This window comes from Mobula birostris, chromosome 13, assembly GCF_030028105.1.
Source record: "Mobula birostris isolate sMobBir1 chromosome 13, sMobBir1.hap1, whole genome shotgun sequence".
Taxonomy (NCBI): Eukaryota; Metazoa; Chordata; class Chondrichthyes; order Myliobatiformes; family Myliobatidae; genus Mobula; species Mobula birostris.
This window is the reverse complement of record NC_092382.1, coordinates 79,248,538-79,272,211: the sequence shown is the minus strand read 5'-3', so window position 1 is coordinate 79,272,211 and position 23,674 is coordinate 79,248,538. Positions and strand designations below refer to the sequence as shown.

General features: G+C 45.4%; 1 protein-coding gene across 1 annotated transcript in view; it reads right to left on the bottom strand.

Annotated features, from left to right (window-relative positions):
• LOC140207027 (NACHT, LRR and PYD domains-containing protein 3-like) overlaps window positions 1–20,113 on the bottom strand; it is a 37,301-nt gene extending 17,188 nt beyond the window's left edge. Inside the window, exons 1-7 of the mRNA XM_072275346.1 lie at window positions 19,972–20,113; window positions 16,203–16,369; window positions 12,009–12,105; window positions 9,703–10,062; window positions 8,967–9,133; window positions 5,779–5,950; window positions 5,614–5,679 (exon numbers count right to left, since the gene is read on the bottom strand). Of these exons, the coding sequence (XP_072131447.1) occupies window positions 5,614–5,679; window positions 5,779–5,950; window positions 8,967–9,133; window positions 9,703–10,062; window positions 12,009–12,018 (775 nt within the window). The 5' untranslated portion in view covers window positions 12,019–12,105; window positions 16,203–16,369; window positions 19,972–20,113. The remainder of the gene's footprint in view (window positions 1–5,613; window positions 5,680–5,778; window positions 5,951–8,966; window positions 9,134–9,702; window positions 10,063–12,008; window positions 12,106–16,202; window positions 16,370–19,971) is intronic.
• Between the last annotated feature and the right edge of the window lie 3,561 nt (window positions 20,114–23,674).

The following is a 23,674-nucleotide window of genomic DNA, read 5'->3' as shown; positions in this document are numbered from 1 at the left end:
TTCGGGAGGGGTCTCCAAATCCTAAGGACTTTCTGCAGGGGCACAATTGAGAGTATTCTGACTGTCTGCATCACTGCCTGGTATGGGAACTGTACTTCCCTCAATTGTAGGACCCTGCAGAGAGTGGTGTGGACCGCCCAGTGGATTTGAAGTTGTGAACTTCCCAGTATTCAGGTCATTTACAGAGACAGGAGTGTAAAAAGGGCCCAAAGGATCATTGGGGACACAAGTCACTCCAACCACAAACTGTTCCAGGTGCAACCATCCGGGAAGCGGTACCGCAGCATAAAAGTCAGGACCAACAGGCTCCGTGACAGCTTCTTCCACCAGGCCATCAGACTGATTAATTCTCTTTCTACAATTGTATACATATATACACGCTCACCACACACACCATACTGTAATTGTGCAGACAATTTTCCCAATATTTGTCAGTGATATTAAAACCTGATTCTGAGAACTTTTATCTGACTGTTCTGTAATTTTTTTTTAGATCTCTTATTCTTCTTCCTCATAGTGTCCTAGTTTGGGTTAATCTAAGTGCACTCGAGTGCACATGGTATTTTCTAAAAATTGCTACTTAAGTTCTTATTTTTTTTTCCCCATATTTTCCAGATCTGTTTCAGACCAGGATATTATACCAAAAGACTTATCAATATGGGCATAGGGAGTGTTTAGTACCTTTGTTATAGTTTTACTGTTCAGCTCTGTTTGGCAGATTTTCTTGAGCCTTGAAGTAAATTGTGTTGAAAGATTTTCTTTTATCACACGATGATCTCTTTTCTTTGCTTGTAGATATCCTAAATATATGTTTCACATTCATCCTTCGGTTGTATTGCATCCTGATGCTCTGTTTTATATTCTACTGGTTCTATTGCATATTCCTTTATGTTATTTTTCTGTACTTTTCAAGTCTACAGTTCATGTTTTTTTCTTGGGAAGTTAGTGCCATTATTTGAATTGATTGTTTTAGCTTTACTGATGCAAGAGTAACTAATTTCAAATCATTCCTGTATAGCTGTGACAAGGTACAATTAGTTTTTTTTGTTCTGATTTGATACCCGATTGTTGTCCACTTCACTAAATTACAGTGGGTTTAAAGCCAGACTCTGGAAAATGGCTCCATTTATTTTGATAATGGTGTTTGCTCCTTTGTGGTTGTTAATGGGGAGATTATTGTACGTCACTGTCTCATTAGATGTTGCAGAGATTGCATGCATCTTGTATGTATTAGGAACTTCTCTTAACCTTGCAAGAGATAGAATGAAATGGTTTTTGATAGGCAATATAACATTGAAAGAATTCTGCTTTCCCCAGGGCTTGCTATAGAATTACGTAATCTATTATCAGTTGTTCCTTAAATCCGTTCATACCCTAACGGTATCTTTCCACTCTTCTGTCAGCATATTGTGGTTATCTAAGTGAGTGGTCATTAGCTATGAGATGCACGATGCTACAATTTTATATATAAGGTTGCAGAGTGGTGGTGGGGGAAGGGGAGACGGGAGTCGACTCCAGCCCTGAACTCCAGGCCAGGTCTTTATGTGCTGCTGTTGTGACTCCCGTCTCCCCTTCTCCCACCACCACTCCGCAGCCCCGTCTTCCTCAGATCCCACCGTCAACTCCTGGGCCCTCGGAGGCTCCATCTTCCTCTCACCCCAACCCTCCCCTCTCCATTGACACCCCCAGCCTCCCCCCTCCCCCCTCTGATCCCAGCTCTCATCCGTGCCGGGTCTTTACCATCCCCTCCGACCTTCAACTGTCGGAGGCAGAACGCTCTGTTCTCAGTAAGGGCCTCACCTTTGTCCCCCTTCGCCCACACCTCAGCGAGTTCCGTGTTCGCCATGATGCGGAACTTTTCTTCCGCCGTCTCCGTCTCCGAGCCTACTTCTTCAGCAAGACTCTTCCACTCCCACCGATGACCCCTTCTCCCGTCTTCAAACCTCCTCCTCTTCATGGACACCCCGCTCTGGTCTTCTGCCTGCTCTGGATCTCTTTATTGCTAACTGCCGATGGGACATCAACCATCTCGACTTCACCGCACCTTGTCCCCATTCCAACCTCACTCCTTCCGAACGCTCTGCTGTCCACTCCCTCCGCACTAATCCTAACCTTATTATTAAACCCGCCGATAAGGGGGGTGCTGTTGTAGTCTGGCGTACTGACCTCTACCTTGCCGAGGCACAGCGACAACTCGCAGATACCTCCTCTTATTTACCCCTCAATCATGACCCCACTAAGGAGCACCAGGCCATTGTCTCCCATACCATCACCGACTTTATCCGCTCAGGGGATCTCCCATCCACTGCTCCCAACCTTATAGTTCCCACACCCCGCACTTCCCGTTTCTACCTCCTACCCAAGATCCACAAACCTGCCTGTCCTGGCCGACCTATTGTCTCAGCTTGCTCCTGCCCCACCGAACTCATTTCTGCATACCTCGACACTGTTTTATCACCCCTTGTTCAATCCCTTCCTACCTATGTTCGTGACACTTCTCACGCTCTTAAACTTTTCGATGATTTTAAGTTCCCTGGCCCCCACCACTTCATTTTCACCATGGATGTCCAGTCTCTATATACTTCCATCCCCCATCAGGCAGGTCTCAATGCTCTCCGCTTCTTCTTGGATTCCAGACCTAATCAGTTCCCCTCTACCACCACTCTGCTCCGTCTAGCGGAATTAGTCCTTACTCTTAATAATTTCTCCTTTGGCTCCTCCCACTTCCTCCAAACTAAAGGTGTAGCTATGGGCACTCGTATGGGTCCTAGCTATGCCTGCCTTTTTGTTGGGTTTGTGGAACAATCTATGTTCCGTGACTATTCTGGTATCTGTCCTCCACTTTTCCTTCGCTACATCGACGACTGCATTGGCGCTGCTTCCTGCACGCATGCTGAGCTCGTTGACTTCATTAACTTTGCCTCCAACTTTCACCCTGCCCTCAAGTTTACCTGGTCCATTTCCGACACCTCCCTCCCCTTTCTAGATCTCTCTGTCTCTACCTCTGGAGACAGCTTATCCACTGATGTCTGCTATAAGCCTACTGACTCTCACAGCTATCTGGACTATTCCTCTTCTCACCCTGTCTCTTGCAAAAATGCCATCCCCTTTTCGCAATTCCTCCGTCTCCGCTGCATCTCCTGTCAGGATGAGGCTTTTCATTCTGAGACGAGGGAGATGTCCTCCTTTTTTAAAGAAAGGGGCTTCCCTTCCTCCACCATCAACTCTGCTCTCAAACGCATCTCCCCTATTTCACGCACATCTGCTCTCACTCCATCCTTCTGCCACCCCACTAGGAATAGGGTTCCCCTGGTCCTCACCTACCACCCCACCAGCCTCTGGGCCCAACATATTATTCTCCGTAACTTCCGCCACCTCCAACGGGATCCCACCACTAAGCACATCTTTCCCTCCCCGCCCTCTCTGCTTTCCGCAGGGATCACTCCCTACGCAACTCCCTTGTCCATTCGTCCCCCCCATCCCTCCCCACTGATCTCCCTACTGGCACTTATCCTTCTAAGTGGAACAAGTGCTACACATGCCCTTACACTTCCTCCCTCTCTACCATTCAGGGCCCCAGACAGTCCTTCCAGGTGAGGCGACACTTCACCTGTGAGTCGGCTGGGGTGATATACTGCGTCCGGTGCTCCCGATGTGGCCTTCTATATATTGGCGAGACCCGACACAGAATAGGAGACCGCTTTGCTGAACACCTACGCTCTGTTCGCCAGAGAAAGCAGGATCTCCCAGTGGCCACACATTTTAATTCTACATCCCATTCCCATTCTGACATGTCTATCCACGGCCTCCTCTACTGTAAAGATGAAGCCACACTCAGGTTGGAGGAACAACACCTTATATTCCGTCTGGGTAGCCTCCAACCTGATGGCATGAACATTGATTTCTCAAACTTCTGCTAATGCCCCACCTCCCCCTCGTACCCCATCCATTATTTATTTATATACACACATTCTTTCTCTCACTCTCCTTTTTCTCCCTCTGTCCCTCTGAATATACCCCTTGCCCATCCTCTGGGTTTTCCCCCCTCCCCCTTTTCCTTCTCCCTGGGCCTCCTGTCCCATGATTCTCTCATATCCCTTTTGCCAATCACCTGTCCAGCTCTTCGCTCCATCCCTCCCGCTCCTGTCTTCTCCTATCATTTTGGATCTCCCCCTGCCCCTCCCACTTCCAAATCTCTTACTAACTTTTCCTTCAGTTCATCCTGACGAAGGGTCTCGGCTCGAAACATCGACTGTACCTCTTCCTAGAGATGCTGCCTGGCCTGCTGCGTTCGCCAGCAACTTTGATGTGTGTTTCTTGCTAACTTGATTGAGTTCTTCCAGGTGTGATAGATGAAATTACACATTGATATTGTCTACTTGGATATTAGTCAGGTGTTGACAACGTCCCACATGGGAGGCTTATACAGAAAATTAACATGCTTGGGAACTGTGGTGAATTGTCCTGGCTGGCGGGGACTCACACTGGGAGAAATTTCTTCCACTGGCGGGTGGTGAATCTGTGAAATTATTGTCATAGACAGCTGATGAAGACAAGTCATTGGGTATATTTAAAATGTTCCTGATTAGGAAAATGGTCAACGTTTACTGGGAGAAGGCTGCATAATGGGGTTGAGAGGAATTGTGGAGCAAATTCACTGAGTCGAATGGTTTAATTCTGTTCCTAAGTCTTAGGGTGCATCAGGAGTATTGTATTCACTTCTGATTGTCCAGCTCTAGCAATGATTGGAGAGGGTGCAGAACAGTTTCATCAAGACGTTGCCTGGATTCGGTGGCATGTGAGACAAGTGAAGTTTGATAGACTTAGTTTCTTTACTCTGGGGTTAGAATAGAGATCTGACAGAGGTGTACAAGTTTGAGAGATAAGAGTTTGGGTAGATGGCCTGTATTTTGTTTTTTTTCCCACATATGACTGGTGTCTAATACCAGAGGGCATTTGGTTAAGGTGAGATGGGGTAAATTTACAGCACTTGTGGGTAGCTTTTCACAGAGTGGTGCGTGCCTGGAATTCACTGCCTGGGTCGTGTCGGAGGCAACTATGATATATATTGTCCTGGATATAAATGAATGTCCAAGAAATGGAAGGATATGGTCAATAATACAGGAGAGGATAACAATTTTTTTTTTCCCCAGATATATAAAGAGTAAGGAAAATGGAAAGTGTTGATATCGGACCACTGAAAAATGATGTCTATGCAGTAATGGGTGAAACGGAAATGCCAGGCAATCTCTATGGAAGTCACTAGCGGAATTACAAAATGAAAAGAGCATCCGTGAACAGAATTGAATGGACTGCAAGTACGAAGGAGGTGCTTCAGGATCTGAAAGGTCTGAAGATAGAAAAGTCACCTGGACTGAATGATACAGTGTATCAGGAGCCTGCCTGGGGTGTGTGGGGATTCCCAGAGCAGCAGGGCCTGGAGTGAAGGCTTCAGCAAAATCAACAGCTGGATTAGTGGGAAAAATTTATTCTCTGAATTGTAACCTAAATCCATAGACCAGCAAGTGATTTATGGTAAATGTTCATTACCAGGTTCTGCCAAGTCAGTGTAACATTTGAGATGTGGTTTGAACTTAGCATTTCATCACTCACCTATCAGATGAGTGGGTAACTCAGATAAGCCTTGGGCGATGTTCATGTATTCCCATGGACCAGGACCTGTTTAAATCAAAAATACGTCAATGAAAACAGAGCTAAAGTAATTTAAACTGTTTATTTCAATATGGCTTTGTGTTCACTGCGTGTTTTTTAACGTACCGAGCTCCTGTATTTCCTTCAATATTCTGTCCAACTTTGGTAACTCAGTCCTCCACGTCACAAAGGATTCCCACATCGCCCTCCGGGCCCTGGAGCCTTTGCCCATCACCAAACGGAGGAAGAGTGTGGAACTCTCTGTCCGGTTTCCCTTCTCTGTCAGTTCAGTGACTTTCTATAAAAGGAAACAATGAATTTATTGTGGAGCAGACAGACAGACATGGAGAATGTGGAGGAAAATATCTGTTCATGGCCCCAGTAGCTTCAGAACTGATGCAGTCACTGGGCTGCTGCCTCATCCTCCCCGTGTTCAGTCATTAACAGAGAAACAGTAACTGAAGGAAATTTTAAATGAATAGTGTGAAAGAATAAAGATTTACTGACACCCTGCAGTCGATGCAACGTGCTTAATTTCCTCAATCCGTCAATGTGCAATATTACATCAAAAAGATGTAACAAAAAGAATGGAAAGATTGAGATTGAGAGAGTGAAAAATGGATGGTGGGCATCACTGAATCGTGACTGAAAGAAGATCCTAGTTGGGTGTTTACATCCAAGGATAAATATTTAATCGAAAGGATAGGCAGGTAGGTGAAGGATTGCATTGACTCTGTTGTCATAAAAGGAAAAGTACTTAGAAAGAGGTAATATCGGATTGGATGATGTAGATGTTAAGAAAACGCATAGGTAAAATGAACCTGATGGAAATTATGTACAGGCCTCTTAACAGTAGCTAGGATGTGGGCTACTAATTCCAATGGGAGAGAGAAGAGGCATGTAAAAAGGTCAATGTTAAAACAGTCATGGGGAATCTCAATATGCAGGTAGATTTTGGAAAATCAGGTCAGTGCTGAATCCCAAGTGAAGGAATGTATAGAATGCCTATGAGATGGCTTTTTGAGAGAAGGTTATGGTTGAGCCCACTATAGGAAAGGTGGATCTGGATTCTGTGTTGTGTATTAAACCAGATTTGATTAGGGAACTTAAGATAAATAAACCCTTAAGAGGCAGTGATCATAAAATAATAGAACTCACGCTACGGTTTGAAAGGGAGAAGGGAAAGTTAGATGTGTCAATGTTACAATGGAATAAAGGAATTACAGAGGCATGAGAGATGAGCTGGGCAAAAATAAACTTGAAAATGGCACTAGCAAGGACAATGGCAGAGTAGGAATGGCTGCAGTTTCTGGAGAAATTTGGAAGGCACCGGATAGATAATCCCAAAGATGAAAAATTATTCCAAAGGATGGTGGACAGTGTCTGACGAGGAAGTCATTGCAGCACAAAAGCAAAGGAGAGGGCATAGAGTATAGCAAAATATCATGGAAAGCTGGAGGACTGGGAAGCTTTTACTAACCAACAGAAGGCAACTAAAAAAACCACAAGTAGAGAAGATATGAAATATGAAGGTAATCTAGCTAATAATGTAAAAGAGCTCACCAAAAGGTTCGCCTGATATATATGCTCTTTTAGGACAACCTATTGATTTTTGGGGTCATGAGATAACAGCTTTGTGCGTGGTAGTTCATGTCTAACCAATCTTAAAGCTTTTCCAGGAAGATACCAGGGAACTTGATGAATGGATGGAAGTGGGTGTTGTCTACATGAACCTCAGCACGGCATTTGACAAGGCACCACAAAGGAGGCTGGGCAAGAAAGTTCAGCTGCTCAGCAGTCAAGGTAAACTGGTAAATTGGAAAATTGGATTGGACAATGGCTTTCTGGAAGACGACAGAGAGTGGTTATAGACCATTACATCTCTGACTGGGAGTTTATAACTCGTGCGGTGCCACAGGGATCGGTGCTGGGTCCATTGTTGATTGTCATCTATATCGATGATCTGGATGAAAATGTGGTTATCTCGATCAGCAAATTTGCGGATGACGTCAAGAGTGAGGACGTGTAGCGGACAGTGAGGAAGACTACCAAAGCTTGCAGTGGTGTCTAAAGCAGCTGAGAAATGCGCTGAAAAATGGCAGATGCAATTTAATGCAGGCAAGTGCAACGTGTTGCACTTTGGAAGGGTCAATCTTATACAGTGACCGATAGGGCACTGAGGAGTGTGGTAGAACAAAGTGATCTGGGAATACAGATCCATAATCCATTAAAAGTGGCAGCAAAGGTAGACAGATCAGAAAGAAAGTATTTGTCACACAAGCCATAAATGAAAATATTGAGTACAGGAGGTGAGTTATGATGTTGAACGTGTATAAGACGTTGGTGAGGCTTAATTTTGAGTACTGTGTGCAGTTCCAGTCACCTACTAATAGTACAGATGTAAAGAAGGTTGAAAAAATACAGAGAAAATTTACAAGGATTTTTCCAGCACTGGAAGATCTGAGTTAGAAGAAAGAATTGAACAGGTTAGGTCTTCATGCCTTCAAACAGGGAAGACTGAGGGGATTTGATAGAGATATACAAATTACGAGAGGGAAAGATAGGGTAAATGCAGGCAGGCATTTTGCACTGAGGTTCAGGGGTACAACAACAAGAGGTCAGTAAAGGATGCAAGGTGAAAAGTTCAAGGGGCACGTGAGGGGAAACTTCACTCAGAGGGTGGTGAGTGTGTGGAACAAGCAAGTGGTACAAGCGGTTAACAGAAGTCTGGATAGATACATGAATGATAAGGGTATAGAGCACCATGACCCAGTGCAGGTCAATGGGAATAGACGTTTTAAATAATCCGGCATGGAATAGATGGGCCAGAGGGCCTGTTTCTGTGCTGTACTTTTCTATGACTCTGACAAGTCAGCTACTCATTGTTCAGGAACTCAGATGGAGACCAGACCAGCTGTGGTTGGCAGGTTTCCCTCCTGCAAGTACCGCAGTGAAGCCAGATGGCCCAATTTTAATATTCATCCTGGATTAGTGAGCTGAGGTGAATTTGACCGACGATCCCGATAAGATGTGAAATTAGTTTTAGACTGAATGTCTGTTCAACGGTCCAGATATGCAGCCACTGCTCGTATATCACACTGATAAATACAGCAGGCGTGAGAGGAAAAGGTGACACTGAACCTGTCGTTCCCAGTGCTCCCCACCTTAACAGCTGAAACCAGATCTGCGAGAGACAAGCTTGAGCTAAAAGTCTCCACTGTCATGTACAACTCCTAGAACGTGCAGCAGATTAATATTGATCACTATTCCCTCTGATACCAGCAGTTTGGTGACAATACACTAAATACACTCACCTCATTTTCTTCTCTACTGAAGTGTCCCTCCTTTGTCAACATCCAACCGAGTCTTTCAACCTTTTCTTCAATCGCTTGTTCCAGTCTGTCCCTGTAGAACTTTGTCAGCTGGTACAGTCGATATTCACCCCCCTGCGCCAGGAGGTCAGAGATCGTAAACGCTGGCGCTGTGAATATAAAAAGAGAATGTAGACACAAACTCAAATATCGCTTGTCTCCACCGCTCTCACCCAACTTAAACCAATCATGTCTTGAACCTCAGTATTCACCTGCCTTCAGCTGGAAACAGAGATTTTATCCTAATCTCTGACACTGGCCTTAAAACCGACCCAACACCGCTCTGGGCATTATGTTACCAGAAGGACCACATTTACGAGAAACCTGTCTCTCCCACCATCCCACCCACTCACCTATTTCAGTTTAAGATGGGCAATAAATGTTCGGACTGTCAATAATTGTCACTTCCCAGAGATACTCCCTACATCCTGGTGAATACATTTCCCGTCATTCACCTCCTGGAAATACTCCCTTATCTGGAACACTGCATTTCCTCCAATACACAGCCTGGAAAACAGAGCAGGTAGTACATGCCTAGTAGTGGGTTAACAGGTGCCTCAGTAAGCCAGTTGTACCACACCCATACATTTCCCCTCTCTAGTAACCCTCCAACAAGGCCTCACATTTACCCTCCTCCCTGCCGCATTCTGTGAACACATCATGCTCATATTTCACTCACCTGCTCCTGGTTGGGGACTTGACAATTCCGTGTTTAATGAGTCTCCGAGCTGACAGACAGTCGCCTCACTTGTACCGGTTCCAGGGTCCCGATCAGTGTTCCTGACGTCACTGTCTCTGGGCTGATAGACAGTCGCCTCACTTGTACCGGTTCCAGGGTCCGGATCGGTGTCTCTGACGTCACTGTCTCTGGGCTGACTTTGCTCTCCCTCCTCTGCGGCCGGACCACATTCTATTGGGACATTGCTCTCAACCTGACCCTGCTTTGGTACCTTGCTCCCCGTGTCCCGATCATCTTTCCTTGGTGAGCTGCCTGGTAAAAACCTCTTGAGTACTTTCCGTACATGATTTAATTTCCCACCTGAAATATGTGATGAATTGCAGGTTATACTAGAGTGATTTAGAACTGAGAAGAACTGATTGACAATGGGTGTCTGCAATGGAGCCGAGACTCTGGCTGACCTGATTTGGACTGGGACTGTGCTGGTGAATGTGAACCACACTTCTTGCTAGCTGACCCTCCCGATAAGCTGCTGACCAGACACATCCACTCCCAGAAAACAAACGGGGTAGACACAGTAATACTGATCTCCAATACACAGTAGTTGAACGCACTGATGACCAGGACATCTTAGTGGAACCAGGAGATATCACTGCAATTATCTTCCACAAGCTAAAATCTCCTAGGGCCACTTACTGTCCAGACATCTGTGTCACACACAGACCAGCAACGGGATTACACATGGTCCGATCTGCTGGATCACACTTTCTCCAATCGCCTTGTCACATGATGTCCAGTCCCCTTGGTCACTGACTGACCATTGGCTTAAGATGCACATTGTCAGGTCTCCTGGGTCACAGACTGACCATTACCTTGAGATCTATGCTGTCCAATGCCCTGGTTCCCTTTCTATCCTCTGCAGGATGATCGTCATGTAACAATTTTGCAGGTCATTGGCAAAGTCTCCCTTAGAGAGCTCTGTGTGTAGTATCAGTTGCTAATCTATAGGATGGAAATGATTATGCTGGAAAGAGTGTAGTGGAGAATGACCAGTATGGTACTGGACTAGGGTGTTGGGTTTTCTGTTATGTGGATCGGCTGGGACAGTTTGCCCTGGAGCACAGGAGCTTGAAGGGTGACTTCACTCAATTACATAAAATAATCAAGGGTGCAGATACAGTTGATGGTCACAGTCTATTTCCCAGGGTAGGGGAGTCTCGGACTCGAGGGAAGAGATTTGAAAGGGACCAAAGGGGCATTTCTGTATGTGCAGGGTGATGGGTATAAATTACGTGCAGCCAGATGAGCCTGCTAACACTAATAAAATTACATTTTTAAGAAGATGTTGCTGGAAAAAGGATAGAAGTCAACTCCGAGGATAATTTGAGGAAAAACTGCATGAAATGGGGCAAGCTCGAACATTTAGATCAGCATGAATTAGTTGGGCCAAAGGACCCGTTTCCAGGCTATAATCTCTGTTTTATTCCAGCTGGAATCACAGAGTTGAGCACAATCACAATGCCTACGGGAGACAAAGACAGTTGGTTATTGGTTATACTGGGTTTCCCATCAGAGATCCTGGGAATTTAAATCCAGGTAGCAGATCATCTCCATAGGGAAATATTCAGAAATCATGTTCGCTATTTGTCCACAGCCCAGGCATTCATTGGGGTATTAAAAATCTGAAGCAGACCACATGTTTATCGACAGTGAGCTGAGCATCTGAAGCTCAGCTTTTCCCAACACCGACAATGTTCTCGGCTCAGCTACAGAAAACAGATTTTGGAAACTCCCCTCCTCACCATTGCGCAGCAGACAAGGAAACCAGGGGATTGATACCTGTTCTTCCAAAATCTGAAATGTTGTGTTATCACACAATCTCTCATATCCTGGAAATGCTCCAATCATCAGGCATTGAGCTTTTAGAATAAAAGCTGGAGATGTCTTACACATCAGGGCCTGTCTGGATGTGAAACAGACCCTGATCCTGGACATTTACATAACCCACAAGACTGCTGTGACATTCCTGTCTGTGTTTCACTCACAACCAGCTGATTCAGGACCTCCTGGTCCTTTCACTTAACTTAAGCTTTGCAAGGTGAGTGGAGTGATTTGACCATTATCGGTGTCAGGTCCCTGCACTGGAACTGTTAGATTATCAATTACTCAAGGCCGCTTTACCAGTGGGATCAATGACCCTGACGAAACTTCTCTGTGCCCTGTTAGCACCTGTGTAAGTTTCTTCATCTGATCTACTGTGGACAAACACAACAGAAGTTTAATTATAAATATCCCAGTGAACATACCTGTAGCCATTCTGATTCTGACTAACAATTGTTGATTGTCGTCTTCTTGCTTACATTTTGGTCCCGGTGCAGAAAAGCTCCGCCTGCTGGTGATGCCCTGAATTACACACAACAAGCAGACAGTGAGTCAGGGAGAGTAAAATTACCTTGCAAATGTGACAGTATCGCCATCTGCTGTATCAGAGCAACATTCCAAACATTCCTCGTTGCCATCAACTTAAACACTATGTCTGTATGTCTATCCAGTGATACCTAACACATCCTACTGATAGAGACACAGAGCAATACAGCAGATACAGACGCTCAGTCCGACAAGAAAATGCTGACGATATTGCCCACAGAGATGGTCCTAATTTCCTGTGTTCCATTTCCTTCTTGGCATTTTCATTCCATCTACACATCACAACTGCTTCTGGAATTATACAATTGTGCCTGCCTCGTCCACTTCCTCTGGCAGTTGTATCAACATCATCACCAACCTCTGCATGAAACCATTGCTGATTGTGTCGGTTTTGCAATCTATTTACTACTCCTCTGCACATTTAGATCCCCTATAAGCTATGATAATCTTCATCATTAGCACCATCTACTAATTTTGTGTCATCTGCAAGCTTACTAGTCAAGTCTTGTGCATTCGCATCCAGATCATTGCTATCAAATAGGAAGAAACCTTCAGCCACCACTCTTCGCTTGCTGCTTTCAAGGTAATGTTTGAATCCATCTAACTTTCTCTCTCTGTACCGCATGGGGCCTTATCTTCCAGACCAAGCTGTCATGTGGCATCTTGTCAAAGGCTTTACTGTAGTCCAATGTACAACATCCACTCACCCACCCTCATTGACAACCATCTTCAAACATCTTAAAAATGTATTGTTGAACACAACTTTCCATGCACAATGCCATGGTCACTCCTGATCAGACTCAGCAGATCCAAATGTTGGTAGATATTCTGTGTGTGACTGGTCCACATTGTGGAAAATTTTCTCTGTCATCTCCCCTTCCATTCTCTCTACTCATCAACAAATAGCCAAAGTGGCAACCTATAGTAAGATATTGTTTCTCCAAATGCTCAAAATTTCCTTTCCAAGCGTTTTCCGATGACTGATGTAACACTCACTGGATTTTCCCTTTTCCCTTTATAGAATGATGGAACAAAAGATGCCATCCTCCAATCCTGTGTTACTGCTTCTCTGGCCGGAGAGGACACAAAGATCATTGTCAATACCTCTGAAAACTCCTTACTTCCTGTCGTAATGTGCTGTACATTGGGAGCTTCATCAACACCTCTTTCTTAACATTGCTGTGCTCCTATGCTAACGTCACAATCACAGTCTATCTCATTGGTAACTTTGAAGCAAAGCATTCATTAAGCACCTCACCTATCACCTCATTCCATCTTTGCTCATGAGCAGTCCTACCCTCAATCCTTCTGTACTTCACCCATCTGGTGAAACGCCATGGGGCCTTCCTTAATCCTACTCACCAAGAATGTCAAGTCCCCTTTGAACTCTCAATCCCTTCTTAATCTCCTTGCTGGCTACATTATAATTCTCCAGAGCCTTGCTTGAATGTTGCTTCCTAAAACTGAATAATACTTCATTTTTCCTAAAGGTCCGCATCTCTTGTGAACCATGGTTCGTTTATATGAACATTCTTTCCCTGTCTGTGGGACGAATCTATCCAGAACCCCATATCAGTGTTCCAGAAACAACTTCCCAGTTCCATTGTGCAATGCCCTGACAAAATGTTTTTTCCAGTTTATCCTCCCAAGTTGCTATGACTACCATTGTAATTATCCATCATTAAATACTGTCCCATATCATCTGCTACCATCCTTGTCCATGATCATTATAAAAGTTGGGGTGTTGTGGTCACCCATCTGACCAGCATCATTGCCTAGTACTAAACACAGTATGGCATCTTCTCCAGTTGGCCCATCCACAGACTATGACAGGAATCATTCCTGGACACACAACACAATCTGCCCCATTGACACACTTTGAAATGACAATTCTGTTGGAATACTTTATCCTGCTTGGTTATTTCTTCAAAGGAGAATTGGTTGATATTGTGCACCCGGATTTTCAGAAGGTGTTTGACAAGGTGCCACACATGAGGCTCCTTAACAAGCTATGAGCCCATGGTGTTGCAGGAAAGATCCAAATATGGATAAGGCAGTGGCTGATTGGCAGGAGGAAAAAAAGGAGATACGGGCAGCCTTCACTGACTGACCCCCGGTTGCTAGTGGTGCTGGGACCGATTTGTATATGCCAATGATTTGGATGATGGAAATGAAGGCTTTGAATGAAGAAAGGCCTTGATCGAGTGGATGTGGAAAGGATGTTTCCTATATTGGATGAGTTTATAGACTGGCCTCAGAAGAGGGGCATCCTCTTAGAAAGGAGATGAGGGGTTTTTTTTTGGCCGGAGAGTGGTGAATCTGAGGAATTCTTTGCCACAGGCAGCCGTGGATATTTAAGGCAGAGGTTGCTAGATCCTTGACTGGTCAGGGCATGAAGGGATACAGGGAGAAGGAAGGAGACTGGGACTGAGAAAATTGGAACAGCCATGATAAAATTGAAGAGCAGATGTGTTGGGCCCAATGCTGCTCCAATAACTTATGGATTTAGGTGGGGCGCCAGAGTGATGTCACATGTGGGTGAGAGCTGTTTAATGGATGTTTTAAATTTCAGCAGGACAACGAAGGAAACAACGGGTTTCATCACTGAATCCAATGTTTTGTGATTTAAAGTCCCCTGCCAGGTGCCCTGCTCTACCATGTTGTCCGTAGAGTGGGCAGTGTGACCTATCTCTCGAGCTGGGTCACAAAGCCCCAATGTTTCTGAGGAGGACTTTCCAGAGTGATCTGGTCTGGGGTGGTTCAGTCAGTGCAGTGTCTCGTTGTTTAGTATTTTCAGAAACAACAGTTTTACTAATATACACCGGAATTGCCAGCAGGGTAAAGACATGTTCATATCAGTTAACTGAAGACCTCTCGTCCCTGTGGTCCTTGTCTCCCGGCAATCTAAACACCCCAACAGTGTAGGTACCCCTTCATCTAAAAATGAGTGAATCATTCAGTTAGCTGATCCCTGAGAGGAATTATATTTGTTGGTGGTTAAAATTGGTCCAGATTTGGCTGGATGGAGTTAATGCAGAGTTCGGGGGTGTCACAGTGAAAGAACCGAACAGCCAGATCCTCTACGTTGTCCCTCCAACCTCCGGCCACTGGTGGCGCCGTGGGGACCTCCTGCAAATCACAGCACAGGGCCAACCCCAGCTGTTGCTGGCGGATCTCCTGGTTGGGCAGCGATGAGGAAGGGAATGATCTCGGGTTTGTGTAAATCGAGGGGCGGATGCAGTGGGAAAGGGCCAGGACGGAGCCAGCCAGCTGGACAGTCTGGGCCGGGGATGTAGGATCAGTTCGTTCTGGCTCCCCAAGCTGTAAGAGTGGATTTGTTTATGTGTATGGGTGTGGGATAAATGGTGGGAAAGTTGTGGGGCTACTGGCAAGGTGGAGGGAGGTTGGGGATGTGGGTTATCGGACACAGTGTGACCTGGGAGGATGGGTCCTTGGCCAGATTAAGTTGTAAACAAGGGAGGATCTGGTCCATTGTGTCAGGCAGCTTTCTGGAAGCAACAAATCTCCCTTTATATCACTGTCTAATCTTGCTGCTAACATTGTGTTTGTCACAGAGCCCAGAGTCTGGGAACAGCAAGATGGTAGGAAGCAGATGGTGATGATGGGAGGCTGTTTATTGGAGTCAAGGCCCGTGCCTCGTGGAGTTCCCCAGGGTTACACCCATTGCTACTTGTCATCTATGTCAATAATCTGGTTGATAATGTACAGGGTATGGATCGTGAGTGTGCAACAAGTAATTTCAAACAATTACTTCTTTTTGAAAGATGGTAAATATAAACAGCCCTCTTTCCCTCTCCACACTCAGAACCGACCAAAAGCTACTTCAGAAGATGCAAGTTCTTCAAATGAGCAAACACTGAGGGAACGTGTGTGAGTTTAAAGAGCTGGGATACTGACAGTACATTACCAGACCTGGAGTGATTGCAACTGGGTCTGACAGATGCATAACTTGTATTTCTGGGCACATTCAGTCTCACCACAACTATTCCCTGCCTTACTCTGTACAGTTATGTAATGTCTAAAGGACCAGTGTTTGAGTAAATGAGACTCACCAAACTTTCTCCTGATGAATCACTGGATTCTCCGAGTCAGATGGGTTCTCTCCAGTTGATGCTCTCAATCCTCAGGCTGGTTCACTTGTTGCTGTTCCCTCGTCTTCAGTCGTGGTTTGCTTCCAGTTGGGGTTTTTCTTCCAATAAATCTCTCAACGCAGGTCTAACTTTAACATGAAAGATAATGAAGTACGTTAACAATACAAAGGAGAACAAATATTTCTGCTCACTGAAATCTAAACATTGAAGACAAATATAATGATCTCAGTGAACAAATCTGTAATTGTCCCTGACACCTCACAAAACCTGATAAGGAATAGGAAGGAGTCATCATTCAGTCATGGTAAGACATGAGATGTAGGAACAGAATAAGGTGATTCGATCCATCGAGTCTGCTCCACCACTCAACCATGGCGGAGATTTATTCCAACACCGTATTCTTGCCTTCCTCCTGTAACCCTGAAGCTACTTAGCAATCACGAATATATTAATCTCTGTCATAAATATACCCAACTAACAGTCTCAACCAACCTCTGTGGCAACAAATTCCACAGATCAGCCATCTTTTGGCTGAAGAAATTTTTCTCATCTCAGTTTTAAAGGGAAGCATCTTTATTCTGAGTGTGTTGTCAGATCACAGACTCTCCGTCGAATGGAAACATCTTCTCCATGTCCACTGTATCCAGGCTTTTCAGCATTCAGTAGGTTTACTTAACCACCTCCCCTTTCACCACCCCGCCTGACCTCCATTGAGCACAGCCCCATAACCATCAAATGCTCCTCATTCATAAAGCCGATCATTCCTGAGATTATTCATGTGAATCTTGTTAGCAACAACTACACTGAACACATTCCCAAGTATAACAGACAATCAGGAAATGTAAACCATTCCAGTGTGAATGTAATAAAAATAAACTGGAATCACCAGAATCACTCAACAGGTAAGGAACTGCTGTGGGCAGAGCAACAAATTTAACGATTCAGGTTCACAATCTTTTGTCAGAATGGGTTCACAATTTCCCATTTTTAGTGCAGATCTCCAGCAACTTGAATTTCTGTTTGATTTCCACTGCCTGACAGACAGGTGACAGCAAGGAGGAATTTCCAAACACAGTTCAAACACTGAACCCCCAGGTCTATTTTGACTGGTGCTGTGACGCCAAACCAAGTTATCAGATGATTGAAGCTAATGAGAGAGATAAGGGAGACAATGAAGAAACGTTCAAAATGTTAATGAGAGAGGAGAGAGACATTAACAGAAAAGAGACACAATTCAGAATATTGACAGACCGGTTGCTATGAACCTGAACTGTTTGAAGTTTGATGGACAGGCGATACCTCTGCAGGGGTATAAAAAGAACAGGTTCGCTAAGGCACAGGACACACCACGAGATCATGAGATAACGAGACCCTGGAAGAGCGGTGTGCCCCCATAAGTTGGTGGGAGATTTGGAGGTCTGATCGCGGGAACCGACCATAGACTCACAGGGTGTAAATGTACGATCGGTGGGAGCCTGGTGTGAATGTCCGCACTTGCCTGGGTGCCGGGATCACCACGGAAGAACGGTCGTATCCGGAACGGAGCGGTCACAGTCGGTGACCACAGCGGGATAGAAGACATAAAAGGGTCTGCTCGAAACCAACTGCGAAGAACATCAAAGGTCTGCCTGAATCAAATTTGCATCCCCCCCCTTCTCTCTCTCTCTCCAACGGCACAACAGCGATTACTGCGAACTGCACTAAGCTCAACTGAACTCTGCGCCACTTAAGACTGATCATTTTACCCCTAGACTGCGATAGAGCTTGGTTTGATTCCTATTACCCTAATTCTGTGTACATGTGTGTATTATCATTGCTAACCTGTTGCATTTATGTCCTTACGATTAGAGTACTGTGTTACTTATTTCTTTAAAACTTTATTAGTTCCTAGTAACCCAGACTCCAATGAGTGGTCCAATTCTGCTGGTTTGGCAACCCAGTTACAGGGTACGTAACGGTACAAACACAGAACAGCCCATTTAATCACAGCCTCTCCTCGTGAGGGATGGAATACAAACTCATTCTCTCCTCAGATTAACAGCCATTGCTTCCAAAGGAACTCCAGAGACAAACATCTGATCCCAGGCCAGGAATATTCACTCAACACCTCATAAACCCTGGCAGCTTGATCCCCAGGTCCATTTTACTTTGATCTAAAACTGTGATATCCCAGGACCCAACCTCACAGAGTCACACAGCTGAATCTGCCACTTACCCACCCTGAGAGTCTCACACATCGTTCCCGCATCTCACACTGGGTGGTGCAATCCGGGATTTCCCCACAACCAATGTCCAGCTGCTCGAAATTTCTGCTTCATTGCAGCAGGATGAACATCCAGCCCCACCTGTAGAAGCACTAACCAAAGTCAAAGCCAAAACACCAACAGTTCCATATCACAGGATTATTGTCCAAGCACCAACTCTCCCAGTGCTGTTTGCTGCCAGTAAAAATGCTGCAGTGTGTCAGCCAGTCACAATTCAATAACTAGCATCTCCACACCAATACACAACAGAACTGGTAACTGATGACCCTCTGGCATTCCAGCTAACAAAAACTGATTCTGGAAATAACTCAGCGAGGCCAAAGGTGTAAATGAACACTTCACAATGAAGACAAGGTTAGAAGAAAGATTGCTGATATATAATACTGAGGTGGTAGGATACAGGGTGGACTGAGGTTAACCCAGATGGCTGATGTATATTGCTGAACCAGGGGAGGTGGGGTTAGGAGACTGGACAGAGGTTGAACAAGATGGGCAGGGATGAGCAGATGGAATCAGGTGGGAGAAGGGATCAAGGACAATCACTGATGGTCCTCCAGCAATACACAGATACTGAATGAATAGTACACACTACTGTATAAAAGATAGCAAAATAACAAAGTTAGAACAAACAACAAGAACTTAGTCATATATACTTTGACCCTCACCAAATTTTTATCAACACACCATAGAAAATTTCCCATCCGGACACTTATCATTTTTGCATGGTAACTACTCTGCCCGTGTCTGTGAGGAACTGCACAGACCTTTGGATACAGATCTTGTCTTGTGCATACTGCACCAACCACCGTCGCTGGGCCCTTAACGTGCAGGAGCAATGTGTGGTTAAGTGCCTTGCTCACGGACACAACACTCTGCTTGGACTGAGGCTCGAACTCACGACCTTCAGATTGCTAGTTCAACAGGTTAACCACTTGGCCGTGTGCACATCACAGAAACCATTCTCCCCTCTAGAGTTCCCAGTCTGTCAGTGAAATCAAAGATCCCCACAATTTGGGATGTTCTCCTTTTTCACCCACCCCAAACAGGTAGAAGACACGACAGCCATGAAGCTCAATGACAAATGCGAGGAGCCTCAGGAAGCGAGGCGAGTTGGGGGAAGTTAATGGGACTCAGTGGCCAACATCAGATTTTACAACACAACATGGAGAAATATCATCACCCATCCGGGGATTCGGAGCACACACCACGTGATCTTGCGTCACAAAGCGGAAGGCGGGCAGAACTGCGGCACACAGCCTCACGTGACCTGTTGGCGGGACTTCCATTCAATTCTGCAGAAATAGACAGCCTGGGATCCTGGTTTGGATCGTTCAATGCAGATTAAGTGAAGTCTGCACATTTCTGACGAGCCCATCTAACTGGAAAATAAATGAGTAATTGGCCCTCAGTTTGGGGCTCATGGCCAACATCGGATCTCCCCGCTCGGGATCGGTCTCAATACTCACCGTTGGTAAAGTGATATCTTCGGCCCGCAGACAGTGATCCCGACCCAAGAGGCGAGGAGCCTTTGCCGATCGCGTAGACGATTCGTTTCAGCACTGAGCAGAAAAAAAACCGACCACCCGGACACAGTGAGCATGCGCGAAGTGATTGTTGCATCATCCAGAGGGCGGGGCCTCGGCTGCCCATCTGCGGTTAAACAGGTGGGACAAACGGGATCACGTGACTGGTGGGTGTCTCCCACCCCAGGCAGAGACTCCAGCTACCCACCACTCCGTAGAAAGAAACAAACTTGCCGCTCACATCTCCTCTCACCTTAAATGTATTAGACATTTCAACCCCCAGGAAAAATATATCTTCTGTCCACTCTGTCTCTACCTCTCATCATCTTACAAACGTCTATCCAGTCTCACACCAGCCTGCGCCGCTCTGGAGAAAATAACCCCCGGTTTGTGAAACCTCTCGTTATAACTCATGCCCTCTAAAACAGGCAGTATCCTGGTAAACCTCTTCTGCGCCCTCTCCAAAGCCCCGACATCCTTCCGAGAATGGGGGCGACAAGAACTGTACGAGACACTCCAGATGTGGTCTAACTAGTTTTATAAAGCTGTGTTACGAACTGTAACGTTTTAGAAACGATCCAGCAGCAACAGAGTTCACACTGGAATCTGGTTTTGATGTTAAAACCACTATCTTTATTAGTATCTACTAAAAATATAGTAACAACGAAATAAAGAAAAGTTAACAGTATTGTGTAAATATTGCTCCCAAACTATCGAGCCCGAGGGAGCAAAGTTTAGAGTCTTGAGAAGGTAAAGTAGGAAAATTCAGTAATCCATGGAATAAATGATGGGAGAGAGATATTTGTAATCCAGGGTGAAACGTAGAGAAAAGGCCGTTACATCAAAATAACCGTCGTCGAAGTTCTTATCCGTTGAATCCGTCCACATACGAGTTATCAGCGAAAGTGACCTGTCACAGGAATACCGTCTTCCAGGGGTTACCACACAAGCGGTCCCCCAAGATATTCCAAAATCCACTCCTATGGATTATACGAAGTGATAGCCACACACATTCGTTGTGGTTCCCTGTACCGATGATCAAGAGCATAGGAGATTTCCGAGCCTCAGCTGCGACAAACTGAAGCTATCAGCTTTTCCAGTCTCTCTCTCTCTCTCTCTTTAGACTGGCCGACTGCCTGTCTGCAGATCGCTCTCTCTCTCTTATGGTTAAATCCACAGTCAGCGCCGTCAGCCTGTGACTGACGTCATAGTCCCGCCTCCTCACTCCGGCGCTCTTAAAGACACAGTCACAGTCCGACCGCAGGCTCGTAACAGCCGCAACACAACTTCCCGACTTTTCAACTCAGTGCTTCAACTAATAAAGACAACCACGCCATTTGCCTTCTTAACCACCCGATCAATCTGTGCAGTCTCTTTCAGGGAGGGATGAACCTGGAGTCTAAGATCCCTCTGATCATCAACACCGTTCAGGGTTTTGCATTTAACAGTGTACCGTCTCATACATTCGACCAACCGAGCTGCCAAGATCATCATCACTAATCAAATCTCACTGAGATTTCTCAGGTCCCGTTGAATTTATTGCCAAGTGTACAAGTACGGGAAGGTACAGGTACAGAGAAACACTGACTTGTGGCAGCATCACAGGCGAGTACATTCAGATAACACACGGAACACAAATTATACGATCTCTGTCAGTAACAATCTATAAATATGTTTTATGTCATTAACAATGTATAAAATACATTGTGTCGTGATCAATATTAAAATGTGCATTTCGTGTCAATAACAGACTTGGAAATGTTGAATTTTGGTCCCTGTCTCCATTCCTCCTGCAGTCCACAACCAGCTCCTTTGTTTTTGTCACCATGAGGGAGAAGTTGTTTTCTTAACGCCACCGTGTCGGGGTGATGACTTCTTCTCTGTAGGCTGCCTCGTTATTATTTGAGATTAGGCCAATCAATGTCGTGTGGTCAGCGAATTTAATTAGCAGATTGGAGCTGTGGGTGACGACACAAGTCATGGGTGCACAGAGAGTAAAGTAGGGGGCCAAGGAGACAACCCTGTGGGGTATGTGTGCTGAGAGTCAGAGAGACAGAGGTGAGGGAGCCCACTCTTACCACCTGCCGGCGATCTGACATGAAGTCCAGGATCCAGCTACACAAGGCAGGGTGAAGGCCGAGGTCTCTGAGCTTCTTGTCGATACTTCACGCCTTCGTATGGCTACTGCTCTGCCCATGACTGCAAGGAACTGCAGAGAACTTTGGAGAGCAGAGAACATCAGAGAAACAAACCTCCCCTCCATGGACTCTTCCTGCACTTCCCCTGTCTCGGAAAAGCAGGCCATGTACTCAAAGATCCTCACAACCTGGACATTCTTGCTGCAAACCCACTCCCCTATCGGGGAAGAGATACAAAAGCCTTAAAGCGCGTACCACCAGGCTCAAGGACGGCTTCCTGTCTGCGGTTATAAGCCAAATGAATGATAAAATGGACTCGACCCTACAATGTAAATCAACGTGACCCTGTACCATATGTCTATCTGCACTGCACTTTCTCTGCAGTCATAATGCTTTGTTACAGTTATTGTTTTGTCGCATATCAGGTCACTGTACTGTTGCAATGTATAGATCTGGTGACTGAAGGCAGATGCAGGTTCATGAGGGACTGTTACTGTCAGATTCTGCAGTTCTTGCAGTTGCTCATCGCACCCAGGACTGACCCCTGGTCACTGAGCATTGGAGGAGTCTGTTCTGCTGATGTTAGCCTTAAACTAGACTGGTGTTTAATATTGTGGATCTGTGAAAGATAAATCAGTTCTGTATCAAATCCCGTGTCTCAGGTACATACTGTCTTTACTACACTCACAATGTACACTAGAGAGGCCACTCGGCCCATCTGGTCCTCGCCCATATTTCCGTTCCATATCAGTATATCAAAATCTATCCCTGCTGCTCCGCTGTCACTGTCCCTGTGATGACAGGTTGCAACTCCGTGGGATAGGAGATTCCCCTTGAATTTCATAGAATCATAGAAATCTACAGCACATTACAGACCCTTTGGCCCACAATGTTGTGACAACCATGTAACTTACTCTTGAAACTGCCTAGAATTACCCTACCTATTTTCCTAATCTCCATGTATCTATCTAAGAGTCTCTTAAAAGACCCGATTGCATCCGCCTCTATCACCGTTGCTGGCAGTGCATTCCACACACACACCACTCTTTGTGTAAAAATTTAGCTCTGACATCTCCTCTGTACCGACTACCAAGGAGCTTCAATCTATGCACCCTCGTGTTAGGCATTTCAGCCCTGGGAAAAAGCCTCTCCACACGACCAATGCCTCTCATCATCCTGTACACCTGCATGAATTTCCTGCAGGCGAGGACCGCCCCGTCTGCAAATGGAGCAGCAGTAATTTTGTGCTGCTCTTAGTTTTCTTTCTCTTCGCCTAGTTTAAACTTTGAATTTAAAATTTTTATTTGCTGATTCTTGAGGGGGAAACAATATGTCTATGTCTACAAAAAGTGGGAAGAATTTACCTGAACCTAGTGATAAAGGTAATGGGAAAGGAAAGGTGCAAAAGCAAAGATCTGATGAAATGCCATCGTGGGCTGAAGATATCGTTCGGACACTGAATTCAATTAAGAATCAGAATGGATGATTTAAAGATCCACTGGAAAAGA